The sequence below is a fragment of the Xenopus tropicalis genome, chromosome 6 (assembly GCF_000004195.4).
Source record: "Xenopus tropicalis strain Nigerian chromosome 6, UCB_Xtro_10.0, whole genome shotgun sequence".
Classification (NCBI taxonomy): domain Eukaryota; kingdom Metazoa; phylum Chordata; class Amphibia; order Anura; family Pipidae; genus Xenopus; species Xenopus tropicalis.
In genome coordinates, this window is record NC_030682.2 from 87762250 (window position 1) to 87778867 (window position 16618).

Genomic DNA, 16618 nt, shown 5'->3' on the forward strand with positions numbered 1-16618 from the left:
TTAAACACAACAGCCATCTTTGTTCTTAATGGGTACAATAAAGATCACATGATTTTATGCCTCTTGGTTCCTTCTGCTGATTTTGTCCTGGAGTAGCACCAGCCATTGAGGATACATTGCCTATGGTATGCAGTCACCCTTATATAACTTTGTAGAGAAGCAGGCACTGGAATACAAACATGATAAAGGGCAGTCTGTGCTCAATACATGTTATTCATGTAATAAGCACTTTAAAGCAGCATTTTGGCATGTTCCTGTGCCTGCTTCCTCTTATTCATATTGCTTAACACTTGGAAACATGATCAATAAAGCACTTTTGGTGGAACCTTTGCTTGTTGCTGTGGTCAATCCAAATGTTTAAGGAGGACAATGCCCCCAGCCATAGACATAAGTCAGCAATAAATGGTTTCATGAGTTTGTATGAGCAGCAAGTAGGCACAGTTGTTAGTAGCTGGGATCATTAATTCGATTTTGGCACTGCATGAAGTTGTCTGTTCTCTCCTTGCTTTTGTGAGTTACCTCCCAAACAGCATACTATTGTGTGTGTGCATGGTAGACACCAGTACTTAAGCAAACATTCTACTGTAGTCAAGAATGTGTGCCTGACCAATGTGATTGTGGGCATCTGGCTATTAATACTATATATATATATATATATATATTCACCAAAGAAAAGTGGCACTGCTGCAAACTCTGGGTACAAAAGGACTTAGCCCGTTAGTACAGGCTCACATACAAAAATCCGCCAAAAAAGTCCTGCACTCCAAACAATTTATTGTTAAAAACACATAGGAAAAAAAGGCAATGTTTCAGAGCATCCTGCTCCTTTATCAAGCCATGTATAATACAATAGATGTCACACTTTTTAAAGGTCTTACTCCACCCTTCCCACCCCTTAAACACACGATCTCCAGTAATTATATATCCATTTCTGAGTTCCCATCCCAAATACCAGAACCTCTTTAAATGAATCCAGTCAGATCATATTTGCGATTCATACCTCTCGGCTCAAGCGTTTGTAAGGTATGTATCCAAAATTTTTCTTGTTTTTATAAATATAGAAGCCTGTTACCCCCTCTTCTCAGAGGGGGCACAGCCTCTATAAGAAAAAACCAGAGTGATGCAATCAAATGTTTGTGTTTGTGAAAATGAGCTGGTACTGGCAACTTCAAATTATTAGTTCTAATAGTAGATTTATGTTGACTGATCCTGACTCTTTAAAGTGACCCTCAAGGGCAATTTATGGGGTAAACCACATACTCAGTAAAACATGTATAATAACCATTAATATCATATCTTTTGCCAGAATAAGGGTGTGTAAAATATGATGATCTGAACACATGGAAACACTGTTTTCATGGTAGACATGGAAACATACCATTACGTACAGGGGCTAATGTTTGCTGTAAGAAAATCATATTAGTCCCCAAATCTGCCCTTACTAGGCAGTCCCGTAAATTACAGGGTCGTCTGTAGCACAGAAGTGGGGGAATCTATTTCTGCATAAGCCTTAGTTAAGACACCCCAGTGTTTGTTAATGATATGATGTATTTTCCACACAGCAGGATGAAATGTGTGTACAAAAGGAATACGTTTGATACCTGAATTTTTCTTTTCAGAGTACAATAATGACACAGTATGACATATATTGAATTTAGGAATATATAACAGAGCACAGTTCTTTTAGCAAGTTTCATGCATGTTTTGTTATTAAGAAATTCATCGTTACTGCTCTTACTTGTTTATAATGTCAGAATTCATTGAGATATATGTATATATTTATTTTGTAAAATCATGTATGGTCAATGTGAAAAAAAACAACTAAGGAACTGGGTTTATTATTTTGTCTTTAATCCAAGTGTACATGAAGTAATGCACTAGTATACTTTTAAAGATCATATAATATTTGAATAATTACATAAGCATTAATGGATCATGCAGTATATGAAATCAGTACGCATTTTCATGGCTTTTATGTCTTATCACTTGATTTTGAAGCTAAAGTTTACAAAGCTATTGCAGCTATTTCCAGCTATTGCAGAAATCCATGAAAATGTCTATATTAAATATTTACTGGAAATGTTATAATTTGATCGATCATAAAGATGCCCACTGGCTATGCCTTTTGTGGTGAGGCATTAAACAATCTAATTATAGTAAAGTTGCCTTGTAGCCTTTAGTGCTGCATCACCACCAGCATAAGCTGAATCCAGTGAACTTAGTTACAAGGATCGCTTCCTGTTTGTGTCAATCTGATGCATAATGGGTAAATTGTATGTGAAATGAATCCTTTAAAATGAGGAAGAGCATGCCCTCGCAGAGCAAGTTATGGCACTTTCCACCTTCAAACCAGGGACTGACAATTAAAATGCAGTGTGGTCTTTTTTGCTTAAAAGCGAAAGACTCCTTTACTGAATTCACTGTATAGGGAATTTTTCAGGAGACATACTCTGTGCTTTAAAAATTAATTTCTACAGTTAACTTACCAGACAATATTAAAAAAAAGTATAGATACTTGTAGAAAAATGGATTTGCAGCAAATTTCCGTGTTTTGTCATTGGCGGATTGTTTCACGAAACAGGCACAAAAAATGGGGCGGAAAAATTAGACGCACATCAAAAACGTAAAAAAAAATGTTGCGAGGCTAAAGAAATTGTCAGCAATATTTTTGATGAGCGCCATTTTCTGCATCTCGCAAATTTTTCGCCATTTTGCAAATCTTTTTAAAGTTTTGTGAAATTTTCCAGACAGTTTTGTGAAACCAGACAGATTCGCTCATCACTAAATATAAGTGCTGATAATTTGTCATACCAGTGTTTGAGGATTAGATTAAGTGGCGTAATGAGTCGCACCCAGACCCCCATCCAAAAACATTTTGTGTATAATAATGATATAGTTTGCAGCAAACTGGAAGAGGAGAAGAAAGAGGAGCAAGGCATGATAAACTACAAGGTGGCACCATAAAGCAGACCCCATGGTCCTGGCAACTTTGGGGCTGCAGGTAGTGATGGGTGAAATGTCTAAAGTATAGTCGCGGGTGACAAAAGAATAGTCGCAAGTCAAAAGAATTGTTGCAGGTGACAATTTTTTTTGACAGGCGACATTTTCGCTGTTTCAGGAATCTTTTAAAAGATTGGCTCATCACTAGCTGGAGGGTCTGCTGTATGGTAGTTACAAATGGATTATATTAAAATGATAGTATCAGATAGTAACAAAAAAAGAACTAGGAGCCCCTGAGCAGACCATAAGAACAACTTAAAAAGACAAACTCAACCCGTAGTCCTCCTGTTGAACAGACATGTGTTAGAATGTTGTAACAAAGACTATTGTAAACATATACCTGTGATTAATAAAAAATTTTCTGAATAAGAACTTGAAAATCTGACTACAGAAACCATAAAACAATAGAATAAAACCACCAATAGAGAGTATATCTCATTCCCTCAAATAACAGTGTTGTTATACTTTATTCTGCATATGCTTTAGAACAGCCTGCATAGTACAGTGTAAGTGAGGAACATTTGTCTCTATGGTGATTCATACTTTCCAAAAAAAAGAATGGTGTCATTTGGGTTGTCCTTGATGAAGAAGAGAAAGGAATGGTCTGCCTTGAACACTCGAGGTATTACAGCCATTTTTGGTGCAATTTGAACTCCAGTTGCTGCAGCTGCCACTGTGCCTTCTTCATTAACTTCCACAAAAGCCTTATGGACTATCTTTGAGACATATAATGGTACATCAGATATACCAGATAAGTTAGCCTTTGCTTCGCTGAAGGCATCCACCATTCCCATATTAATCAAATGAGAGCCAAGGTCAAGGCTTTCCTCAAGCCTGAAGCGTGGAATGTATACATCTAATTTTGTGTTTTCCATGTTTGACATCCCCTTGGCCAAGTAATTCCAGCTTAACTGCTGTTCAATCTAGCAAAGCAAATGACCAAGAACTTATGAATTTCATGCCAGCAATAAATAACATTAATAAATGTGTATGTATAGCATAAACTATATTCAGTTACATTTCATAGGCATATGTATGCATAATCAAGCTAGTTTTTTACCCAGTGTCTAGTGGTATAGCACTAACCCTATAACATTATCCTTATTATCATATGACATGCAAATTGATGAAAGGTTCAGGCCTGGATTTGCGGGCAGGCCAAAAAGGTCCGGGACTAGGGCGGCAAAGATCGGGGGACGCTGGCCACATCTGCACTGGGTACTGGAAGGGAGATTTTGAGAGCTATTTAAATCTCCTGTATATCCAGATCCCAGAGCAGTCAATCGGTAAGGGGGTGTGGTAAGTGCCTGGGGTGTGAGCACCTAGAGGGCAATGGGTAAAAGCACAGGTGTGCACCCAGTGCTTGTACTCAGCATATTTTATTATTCACCAGAATCATTTCATTAAAAATGCACATATCACCAAATCCTATTAAATCTCCTTAACTCCTCCCCACTTCATATATGAAGTTTATCAACACATTTTTTACTATATGGATGTTCCCGCCTGTGACTTACAACAGGCTTACAGGGCTTTTTTAAATTGATCGGTGAATACACAAAGCTAAGCTGGTTCATACCTAAGAGGCTTATGTATATGGTAGATGGCATTGTGGAATAATGGATGTTGGGATGGTGTTGCTACGTGCTAAGTGATACGTTTTGGGTGGGCAATGCAATGATTATAAATGCAACACAATTATGCCTTACAACTGTGAATGGCTAAAATGTGCTATTGAGATCTATGAACAGCAAAAAGGTGTTGCAGAGCTTCAATCATTGGTCCTTCAAACAAAGCATGAAGTGTGAGAAGTAAAGGAGATTACCCTCTTAGATAAAGCTAACTTGTTTATTATATTTTATTTATATCGGTTACTTTGATTTGTGAATTTTTATAGAATTTTGTAATCAATTTGATATATGTGCATTTTTAATAAAGTTATTCTGGTTAATGATAAAAAAAGTTTTATTATGATTTATATGTGGGCAGCAGTTAATATCAATTTGTGAGTACAAATATCAATGTGTTAAAGGCTTCTTTTTTGGTTGCTCTTTAAACCTTTAATCAATTTGCTTGTTGAGCGTTGGAAGGCCTACAGCACACCCCTAATAACAGGGGTATAGTGTATACACAGTGTATAATATGGGTATAACTTGTGCGATCTGAAAACTAATATGTGTATTATCCTTAAGACATTTTATGTCAGTATCCCTAGAAGATCCCATGATATTCAAGGACTAAAATTTTTAGTGCTGGGTATAATTGTTTTAGTTTAAATAAAGATATATAGAATATATTATGGGTTTGATTTTGTTTACATGCTTAAATTGCTTGGGAGGGGGTTAGCTACACTTATGTACTACAGGTATAGGACCCATTATCCAGAATGCTCGGGACCAAGGGTATTCCGGATAAGGGGTATTTCCGTAATTTGGATCTCCATTCCTTAAGTCTACTAAAAAATCAATAAAACATTAATTAAACCCAATAAGATTGTTTTGCATCCAATAAGGATTATTTATATCTTAGTTGGGATCAATTACAAGGTACAGGTATAGGACCCATTATCCAGAATGCTCGGGACCAAGGGTATTTCCGTAATTTGGATCTCCATACCTTAAGTCTACTAAAAAATCAATAAAACATTAATTAAATCCCATAGGATTGCTTGGCATCCAATAAGGATTATGTATATCTTAGTTAGGATCAATTACAAGGTACTGTTTTATTATTACAGAGAAAAAGGAAATCAGTTTTAAAATTCTGAATTATTTGATTAAAATGGAGTCTATGGGAGACGGGCTTTCCGTAATTTGGAGCTTTCTGGATAATGGGTTTCCGGATAAGGGATCCCATACCTGTACTGTTTTATTACTGCAGAGATAAAGGAAATCAGTTTTAAAATTCTAAATTATTTGATTAAAATGGAGTCTATAGGAGACAGGCTTTCCGTAATTCGGAGCTTTCTGGATAACGGGTTTCTGGATAAGGGATCCCATACCTGTACTGAAATCAGGCACACTAAGGGGCACATTTACAAAAGCACGAATGCTCGAGCGTTCACGCGAACGCTCCGAGCGTATTTTCGCCTATTTTTTCGGGCATCCGCACGACTTTTTCGGACGTTTGCACGAAAAAATTGGAAAGGTTTTACCACTGTTTACAATTGTTCGGTCCGAAAATTTCGTGACTATTTTCGTGATATTTGCGATCTTTCCGAAATTTTCGTTTCCAATACGATTTTTTCCCATTCGTGATTCAGATTCGTGGATTAGTAAATGTGCCCCTAAGTTTGAACATGGGCCTAAGCAATGTTATCTCTTCTACTAATTGGTTCCAACTTATTCCTTCAAATTTTACATACCTCACACGCAATCAGATAACAACATTTTTAGTCAACCTATTAAATTACATGTTTTCATCTGAGGCACCTATTTATAGAAATCAGGAGAAGCTTAAAGGAATACTGTCATGGGAAAATGTTTTTTTTAAAAACAATAAAGCTTCTCCAGCAGAATCCTGCATTGAAATCTGTTTTTCAAAAATGCAGATTTTTTGTATATTTAATTTTAAAATTTCACATAGGGCTAGCCATATTCTTTATTTCCCAGGGTGCCACAGCCATGTGACCTGTTCTCTGATAAACTTAAGTCACACTTTACTGCTGAGCCCCCCCAGCAGCCGATCAGCAGAACAATGGGAAGGTAGAAAAATAGCAGCTCCCAGTAGATATCAGAATAGCACTCAGTATTAAGAAACACAAGTCCGTCTTGGGACTCCTATAAGTTACCTGTAAGCAGTTCTAATGTGTAGTGCTGGCTTCTTCTGAAAGCTCAGACTCAGGCACAATGCACTGAGATGGTTTCCCACACACCAATATTACAACTAAAAAAAATAAATTTGTTGGTTCAAGAAAAAATGTTTAAATAGTAGAGTGAATTATATGCTATGTAAACAGTGTAATTTTGAAATAAAAATTACACCATGAAATACATGACAGTATCCCTTTCAGGTTCCAAATAGTCCCGGGCCCTTAAATCTACTGCCCCAAAAATATATTTCTCAGTGGAAAGGATTTTCAAACATACTTTCTTAGTTAACTATGCTTGATGTTTAAATATTTCATACCTTTTGCAAACCAAACTTTTCATTGGTAAGTAATATGAACATGCTTAGTGCTCCAAGTTGATATGGTAGTTCAAGTATTTGAGCGTTCAGCTCTTTAATAGCACCCAGATTAAATTTCTGAGACTGATACATCATTGGGACAGACTTGACAACATCCTGAAATAAAATATATAGAGATGTTTTATAGGATTAAAAAAAAGTTTTAAAATTACTCGAAGCCAGAATTACATTTATCATTCTATATTAGGACGCTTTGAGCAAAGTGGAAATACACTAAGCTCATCCAAGACCCACAGGGGACCAAATTCACATGGGTTTTATAAGTCTTTAATTCTGCAGGTAAAACTGCCTTTCTGAGCAAGCAATAGGTTTTCCAGCCTGCACTGTTCTTGGGTGGTTGGCTAAATTGATGTTTTTGTAGCATTTGTATAACAATTAATAACATGCAGACAACTGGTCTAATACTAATACTGCTTTGCTTTATATGGTTGATACTTTCAAACTGAGAGATAAGCCTGTATCATGTGAACTAGGGAAACCAACAAAAGTCCTCTCCATCTCTCTACATTAACATTTTGTCTTAAAAAGGGTAAAAAGTGCCAGAGACCTATGATTAAGTACCGTGAAGTACGAAATGCGTAAGGCTTAATGTACTATGTGTTAGTATAATAAACTTTTTGTGATTTTACTTCACTCTTTCGTGAACAACTGCCTTCTTTTCACTGAAATCCTGGAGTGCCTGCCTTTTCTCTATTTGATGTAAAAAGTGCCAGAGACATACATTATTGTAAATACATACCGTATATGGTCATATAAACTCATTATCCTATTTGCTTTATTTTGTATACAACATCATATGAGTTATTATTACCTTGCTCACATAGAATGGTGCATCTTTTGTATGGACTTCTTGAAAGGGATTGCTCCATATTCCTTTAAAATAGATTGCATTTACAAGTACCAGAGCAGTCCTTTTATCAAGGGAATTTTTTTCAAATAAATCTTTGATTTTGCCTGCATTTGCAAGAAGAAAAAAATAAAATAATTACTTTGGTTGTATTCTTGCTGAGTAATTTTTCCACAGTATACAAATTACTAGCATAGGGCTGTTATGTCTACAAATATGCTTTGTATTTTTAAATCAATGAGAAACAGAAGCTTATATGTTATTTGCCCTAATAATGGTGTAAATTATACATGCATAGACACTAGTAGCTAAGCCTGTTTTTTCTTTCTAATGCCAACTTTCTGTTATGTACCTTCCCACTCTGCATCATCATGGAAGGTGAGCGTTTATCTTGGCTCCTGTGTCAGAGTGCGTGTCATCAACCACAACTGGATATTTATGCACACCTATACATGTTTGCATGACACCATTACATGACTTTTTCAACACACTCCCTGCACAATTTGGCACCAGCAGGCTTGTCTTTATCAGTAATTTTTACTAGCCCCTGATACATTTCTTCCTTCTGTTGCTGTTTGACCTCTTGTCACAGACTTTGCCTGTCATCCGTTTACTCTCCTGCTTCATCCCTACTGCACTCAGCTCTGTTTTCACTGCTGCTGTGTTCATTATTAAGATCATGAGATGCCCTCTCACTTCATCAAGATCCACTCAACCTACTTCTGATAGTAGCAGAAGGACGCATAGCCTCAGGAGCTTGGCTTATAACCAAACACAGTTACTTTTTTTGGTATCCTAGTAAATGCAAGGTTTTGGTTCCAAGATGTTGATACTAATCAAACTATGCAAGCGACTGGGGCTGATTTATGAACATAAATGCTATCTGTCAATAAAAACCAAATGAAAATGAAAGCAAATACCTGATTGGTTTCTGTTGACAAAATGCACCTATATCCTAAACAAGACCTGCTATTCACTAATTGCCAGCTTGGAAATTGTCATAAAAATAACATTAGAAAGTCAGAATATAAAAAACTGTATTTTATAGAGGAATGTCTAGCAAGTATTGGAATTACTAATGGCAGCACGACTGCACAGTAAACTATTTGAATTTATTTTATACTTTCATATTAAGTTACATCTTTAGATATAATGAGAAGAGTGGAAACTCATAGTTGCAGCTCTGAATATTAGGACGAGCAACCTTAACCCAAATGCATACAGTTACCTTGTGTTTTACTTTCCACCCACGAGTTAATATTTTCTCTGGTCTCATCTTTCTCAAAATCCACATTCTGTAGCTTTGCATTATACAGAGCTTGAGCACATTCTAGATATTGCTATATGCAATGTAAAAAAAGATTAGAAACCTTACTGAATTATAATAAATCCTAATAATAATAATAATAATAATAATAATAATAAAACATCCCAAGATAATGAATATATGTTTAATATAAGATCAATAAAAATAAACAATTGTACATTAGTAACATTTGGCTCCCATCGGTAAATACTCAAAAAAAAATCACAGTAAATAACAATCTATTGCATATCAAATCTTTTTTTTATGAAAATATAAAATATGAATTATTACTGGGATCCCAGTTAAAGGGATAAATAACTTTCAGTGTATTATTAATTGTTCTATTAATTGTTCTTAGCGACCTTTCAGTTGGTCTTCATTTTTTGTTTTTCAAAGTTTAATAATTATTTGTCTCCTTCCTCTTTCTAGCTTTTAAATGAGCAGCCATTTTTCTATTCAGTGCCTCTAGTAGTCATCCTCCAGTCTTACATTCAATCCACTGCCTGCAGAATAACTGCAAATAAGAATATTCCTGCTAGTAGAAGTAAATTTAAAGGTAAACTAAGCCAAATAAATTTTGCAAACCCCTCTATTGTTACCTTAGACCGGTTCTGTTAAACTTTGTCCATGTTGTAGCCTATAGCTTACATACTACACATTTGTACACCAGATTATATCATGCACAGCACCATACACAGCCCATACACAGAGGTCCATAAAACTACCTTGGAGTGCCACACCCAGCCTTCCGTTGAACAACCTAGATTATTTAATAAAAACCCACCTGTAAAAAGGGGAAATTCATTTGTGCAAACATTCCATTGGCTATTTGCAGCTCCACACCTTTTGGGTCCTCTGTCAATTTAGATAAAAGGGCGTGGAACTTTGAGTGGGCATCTGATACCTTTCCACACTCAGACACCTTTGAGAGGATATAAATAAAGTATAAAAATACAAAACATTAAAGTAAAAAATACAGTATAGTGTGCCTTAAATTCATAAGGAATTTTGATGGTAGCTTTCCAGCCAGGTGTGCCTTTCAACATTCACAAATGACATATTTTTATTAGATAATTAATATTTTTATTAGATAATTAATGAAATACCTATGTGTCTGTAATACTGTAGATAAAACGTAGACATTGTAGACATTTTTGTGTGACATATTTTTATTAGATAATTAATGAATACTGTAGATAAAACTGCACAACTGTATAACGTCTTCATTTTTTAAAGTGCAGGGGTTAGCTTTAAGTTGGGTGCAAGTTACAGTGTTTGGAATAAAATTAAGACTCCATAACAGCAGAGATACATTACATCCTTTCCTGGGCTCTCCTCATTGCTGCGTTGTTGTGTTGCACATCTCCTTCGAAAAAAGCCTTCTTTTTTAACATCTGGGTAGCGAACCACCTGTAAAACAGTTAACCATTAAAAAAATGTATTTTAGGAAACAATTTCCTTATTGATTAAGATTAGCAAATTATGTCTACACTCCCTTTGGCAGTGACCAAAGTTAAGTTGACCATGACACTGTAAATAATAATTGTTAACCATGTCATTGTCATTAATAATTAATAATAATGTCTTCAAGTACATATTAAACACCTTTTATACTGATTGAAATACATTATTGTTGGCTAGGCAGTGCCTCCTTAGCAGCTAGGTTACTCTTATCTGCATTTTCCTGATACAGACTCGTTCAGGCCAGATTCAGGACTTTTGGTCAGGCCAGAAAAGATTTTGACTCACAGGTTTAGCATCATGCTAAAAAGTAGTCTTAAAGCACCCCAACACACTTCTCAAAGGCTGCATGCTCTAGTTGCTAAGGACTTCATTTGCAGTAACCTAGAGCTAGAACTGTAAGCTTATGATACAGATATTTTACATTACTGTTATACTTGAAGGTAGGGCGATCACCTGATCGCCTAACCTTGTAACTCATGTTGCCCAAGTTTAAGATATCAATGCGGAGAGATAAAGGGGTGCTGGTAAAGAAGGTATCAGTGATCTCTGTAGTCTTTGGAAGCAATGTTATTTTCAAAGGATTTTAGACAAAAGTTTTCTATGTTGATAGCTCTCACAAGGAATCTTTCTGTGTATAGATCCATTTGGAAGTGTCTTGTACATCTTCCACAGTTAAATACAGCCACAATACTATTATTATTTAATATTTTTTTTAAACTTCCTGGATGGAGTCCCACCCACTTTTTGAACACAGCCACTCCACATCTGCTCTGTTTCATGGAGCATTCTGGGAGAGACTTACCTTTCTTTTAGGGTTATTCCAGTTACTGTCCCACAATACAGTATATATCTACATCCTTCTTTCTCCATTCAAGAAGTGCTGTTTTTTTTCCCAAAGGTTGAGGCAAAAATGCACACTTTATTGTTTCCCTTACCTTTTGTATTTGAGTTGCTGTATCTTCTCTGGATCCCAGATGCAAGAGGTATAATGCAGCTGAGATGCTCATTGGTGAAAAGAAGATGTTTTTATTTTCGCAAGAGCTGTTCAGCTCCTTGAAAATGTCAAGTGAAAATTCATTGATGCTTTTATTGATTGACTCCATGGCAATGAAACCTTAAGATATGATTGACAGTGTTACTCTCTGAATCATTTAAAACATTACAAAAATATTGTTCAGGAAAACTGATGTCGTTTTAAAAATAAATTGCAATCAGGAAAGTTCTTTTCAGCTGCTATAACACTTGGTAATATGTTGTGTTAATATGCTGGGAGTTGTCCAGCCACCCTTGGATCTAGCATAGCTGTTTTATTTGTGCTTTACCTAGATAAGTGATCCACAGCATAACTCAACAAAATAACAGATGATGAACAACATAATGGACCAGATTGTTTGCTTGCTTTTCACACTGGCCTAAAATATAGGTTAGTTTCTTGGCAAGGTTGCTCAGTGCCAGAAGTATAGATGGAGTAGTTTTTGCACTAGTCATAACTGAATCCTGCAAATCTGGAGCACTAAGCTTGTATTATGGTAAATAATATTCATAATATTTCTACATTCATTTTTTTTGTTCCAGATTGGGAAATGCCTGATGGTAAGAATTCACTAATCTCTAACTCCCAGTAGGAATCTCTTTGCCTAGAGCCACTAGGTGAGTGCCAAACAACACAAATAGCTACACGGTGAATATAATGCACAAATACAGTGTATAGCTTTGTTTCATAATAAACACTAGACATGGGCATGTCCATTCTTATGAGTAATCACAAAATTGCATTTGATTTGTGAATTATTTACTATGAAAGGATAAGTAACTTGTTTTTCACAACAATTATTTTGTATGGAAATGCTACTAAAATCATGATATTAAATTATTATTTTACTACATTAAAGAAATTTCCATTTATACAGCGACGACTGTATTTCTACCCTTCCAACTTTGTGACATATTTATCAAAAAGTAAAGTAGAGCTTGCCACACTCCCCCACAGCAAAATTCCGTTACTATCTATTTACATGTATTGGGATTTGTAGGGGGGGCATATTTTTCAATGGTTGAACGTTTACCCTATAAATGTCCCTTAAACACATGTGCACATGTCAACAGAAAATGGTGGAATTTCATTTTGGTAGTCTGTAGGAAGTTCTAGGTTCAATATATTCCCCCTTTGTAGAAACTTTTTTTAAAAAAAATAAATAAATCTATTATTTTATTAGTATTACTTTACAAAAATCAAAGTAGCAGGGTTACCAACTGTCCTCAAATCATGGGGCAGTCCAGTTTGGCATTGGTCTTGTATCTGAAGAACTGTCCTACTCCTAAAAGCAGCACCCTGTATTGTAAAATAAACTTTGTGATTGGCAAATGCACTTGCATGAAGGTTCCAGTCTAAACAATATTCCCAGGTAATGGAGAAGAATTGACTTGATGCCCCAATATGTACAATTTTCATCTATTGGGAAGAAATGCAGATGTGGGCATGTCCATGGCCCTAGCCCTGTGCTAGCATAGCCCCCCTGCTGTAAGCCCATTTACGCACAGGGTTTAACCTGGTGTTGATTTGGAAGTAATACAGGTGTGGGTATGCCCATGTTCCTACCTGTGAGCTAATTTGGCCTCCCTTCTCCTATGGTTTTGCAAGGCTATTGGGGACGTTGGCTTTTTCAACTGATATAGGACAAAAGGGGCCTATAACATCAAAATGCAGATTAAAAAGGTAAAACTAAATGATGACAGCAATGGCTAGAATCATCCCTATGGATTTTTCTGCACAATAGAAAGTTAAGGTAAAAACATTAGTAGAGCTTTTGAAGCTGATTAAATTTAATTGCCTGCCAGTTCTCGGAGTGCTTCATTCAAAATGAATTGCATTTGGTTCATGTTAAACTTAGGGCAAACTCTACTGACCCCCAATGAATTAAAAAAGGAAGGTAAATTACACTGACTCCCAGTGAACTGACTGACTTCATTAACACAATAATATTTTTTAATATTTATACAAACTATTACTAACTAGTTATTGCGGCTCCAAACTTTGGGAACAAGACATTTTGCATGGACATACTGTATATTGCCTGTAGTGTCTGTTTTATGCTTGTACCACAGTAGCTGTGGTTGAAAAAATAGATCATACTTTTGTTCTAGCAAAACCTACCTCCCTGCAAGCTTATCATTGTGTAGCATACATAAAGGGTGTGACCAAAAATCTTGGTACTGTGTGTTTGTGTTCATGAGGGGAGTGGGGGGCGGTCATGTACAGGGCCATGCAACCAGACATGTTGTAGAATTTTCAGATGCTTTGCTACACAAGCTTTTGGCAATTAAATCTTTAGTTCTTTGGATATCTCTATGACCATTGATACAATATATAGATTTTTGTTGTCCTGTAATGCATTGTTACTGCTACAGAGATAATAATGGGGTGCCGGGCAGATCAGCAGGTAATTTCTTTCATTTCTGTGATCCTAAATACTAGTTGCACAGTAGTGTAGTTCCCCATAGTGCTAGGTGGATTTCTGATGTAGGTCCTACCCTACTTATCAAAAACAACAAATTTCAGACAACTAGCTGATGAACAAGTTTACCTTAAATAACACAACTAAGCTCCAGATTAGTACAGACGCTTTAGACAGCTGCGCCCAAAAGCAAGTAGAGCTGGTTTGCTACAGCAAATCCAATCAAAAATATAAATACATATTCCTTACAAGCAAGAAGTATTCTTATGCCAAAGTTAGGGGGAGAGTAATACAATTCCATTTAAAGAGATAGTGACACCAGAAATAAAACCCTTTTTACATCTATCATAAGATTGTCTTTGCATGAGCTGTATAATTTTGCCATAAAAGTATTTCCTGATACTTTTACATTCCCTATCTGATCCCCCTGTTCCTCTATGAGGGGGCTGCCATATTTGTGCAGTAGGAGTGCGTTAGCATTAGAAGCTATAAATGACAGGCTGAGAAGGGACAGTCGGTTGGCAAAGTAACAATTACTTACAGAAGCAGCCCTATAAGCAAAAAAAAAAAAATCAACATGACCTATAGGGAACTTTTTATGTAGATTTCTAATTTAAAAAGTAGTTTTTTTGTGTTGGTATCACTTTAACATGCTGTATATCAGAGGCAACCACGGTTTTTCCCCATGTTACAGAGACACGGCTCCATACATTTTCCTTTCTCTCCTGATTTCCTTTCAGGGAAAGGTTAGCTGCAGCAAATAACTACCCTGACAAGGTCCCCCATTTATTTTCAGCTTTCAACATGAAAATTCTATAAAATATGCACAGTGCATGATACTGTTGTGGTGTGGTGAGCACGATGATCACCCATCGATCGAAATGCATTCATATTAGTGTGGAGGAAAAAAATATTTGTTAATACTTTTTCTACACGACTGCAGTGAGGGCTTTCTACTGTCTTAAGTGTTGATTCTATGAATAGCACTCAGCATGTACAGTAATCAGTCCTTGCAGTGTCTGTATTCAAATGCAAAAATATATATGTCACAGGGGGGAAAACAAACAAGTTTAATTATTAATAGTAAATTTTTCACGACTGGCACACCCTGTAAAATTATTACAAGCGAACACATTGTATAAAAAATCAGATGTTTCGGTCCTCAACAAGTGTTCCATTTTGGAGCACAAAGCAGCCATGCAGAGGGTCCACACATTACACTATAAACAAAATTATACATGAAGTTATATAACTCCCTACTTTAAAATAGAGTACAGACTGTGACCAAGGAAAATAACCACACACCACGTGATCTGTTAATATACTAAATGCATATGTAACTATGTAAATGCATGATAGTGATCTTTCTATTAAAGTACTATAGAAATAGTAACATAGTAAGTTGGGTTGAAAAAAGACATATGTCCATCACGTTGGAGTGGGTGCCCTTGTGTCTGTTGGAAGGACCTACTGGTAAATAAAACATTATAGAGGTTATTATAAGATCCTCTTATATATTTATAGTTATCATGTCACCTCTTAAGTGCCTCTTCTCCAGTGTAAACAGACCCAACTTGGCCAGTCTTTCTTCATAACCGAGACTTTCCATACCCTTTACCAGCTTAGTTGCCCTTCTCTGGACCCTCTCTAACTCAATAATGTCCCGTTTGAGCACTGGAGACCAAACCTGAACAGCATATTCTAGATGGGGCCTTACCAGCGCTCTGTAAAGGGGAAGAATCACACCCTCCTCCTGTGAACTGATCTAGCCAAAAATAACAGCAAAAGCAACTAATGGCCCCCATGTATTATTAAACATACTCTTTGCAAATGTACACATTTTTAACAAAAGGGAATTTGCTACTAGTATATGATCCTAAAAATGCAAAGCCACCATAGCTGTGCCAACTTTACCTTGTTATTTGCAGAGCAGAAATCAGGATGAATAATCCAGAGAGAAAGAGATATTTGTTATGCTGTATTTCTGACCACTCCCATAGAATTTTGTTTTTTTTCTTCCTTATACCTAGCCAGGAGCTGCCATGGGTGTGTCTCGATTTACTTTACTTTGGATAAAAAAGGGAGGATCTCCAATGTAACAACATTTGAAAACAGATGTGTGCATTATTAAAAACTCATACATGCAGGCCCGGATTTGTGGCTAGGCCTCAAAGGCCCAGGCCTAGGGCGGCACAATTTTAGGGGTGGCATTTTGCGGCCATACGGAGCAATGGGGACTTCACCCCACTGCTCCGTATGGTAGTTTAAAAGGCTGCGCATGCACACTTGCGTGGGCGCAGGGTAGATGTTCGCGCTTGTGCGCCGGGGGGGGGGATGGGGGACATGTATATGTTAACA

General features: G+C 36.4%; 1 protein-coding gene across 1 annotated transcript; it reads right to left on the bottom strand.

Annotated features, from left to right (window-relative positions):
• Positions 1 to 1830: 1830 nt before the first annotated feature.
• Positions 1831 to 16249, bottom strand: serpinb11 (serpin peptidase inhibitor, clade B (ovalbumin), member 11). Its single transcript, XM_002936420.4, has 8 exons — positions 16175 to 16249; positions 11741 to 11919; positions 10659 to 10751; positions 10126 to 10263; positions 9264 to 9375; positions 8000 to 8142; positions 7129 to 7284; positions 1831 to 3923 (listed from the first exon to the last, which is right to left on the bottom strand). Exons 2-8 carry the CDS (start codon positions 11906 to 11908, stop codon positions 3528 to 3530), a joined length of 1206 nt encoding a protein of 401 aa, XP_002936466.1. The 5' UTR covers positions 11909 to 11919; positions 16175 to 16249; the 3' UTR covers positions 1831 to 3527.
• Positions 16250 to 16618: the final 369 nt, after the last annotated feature.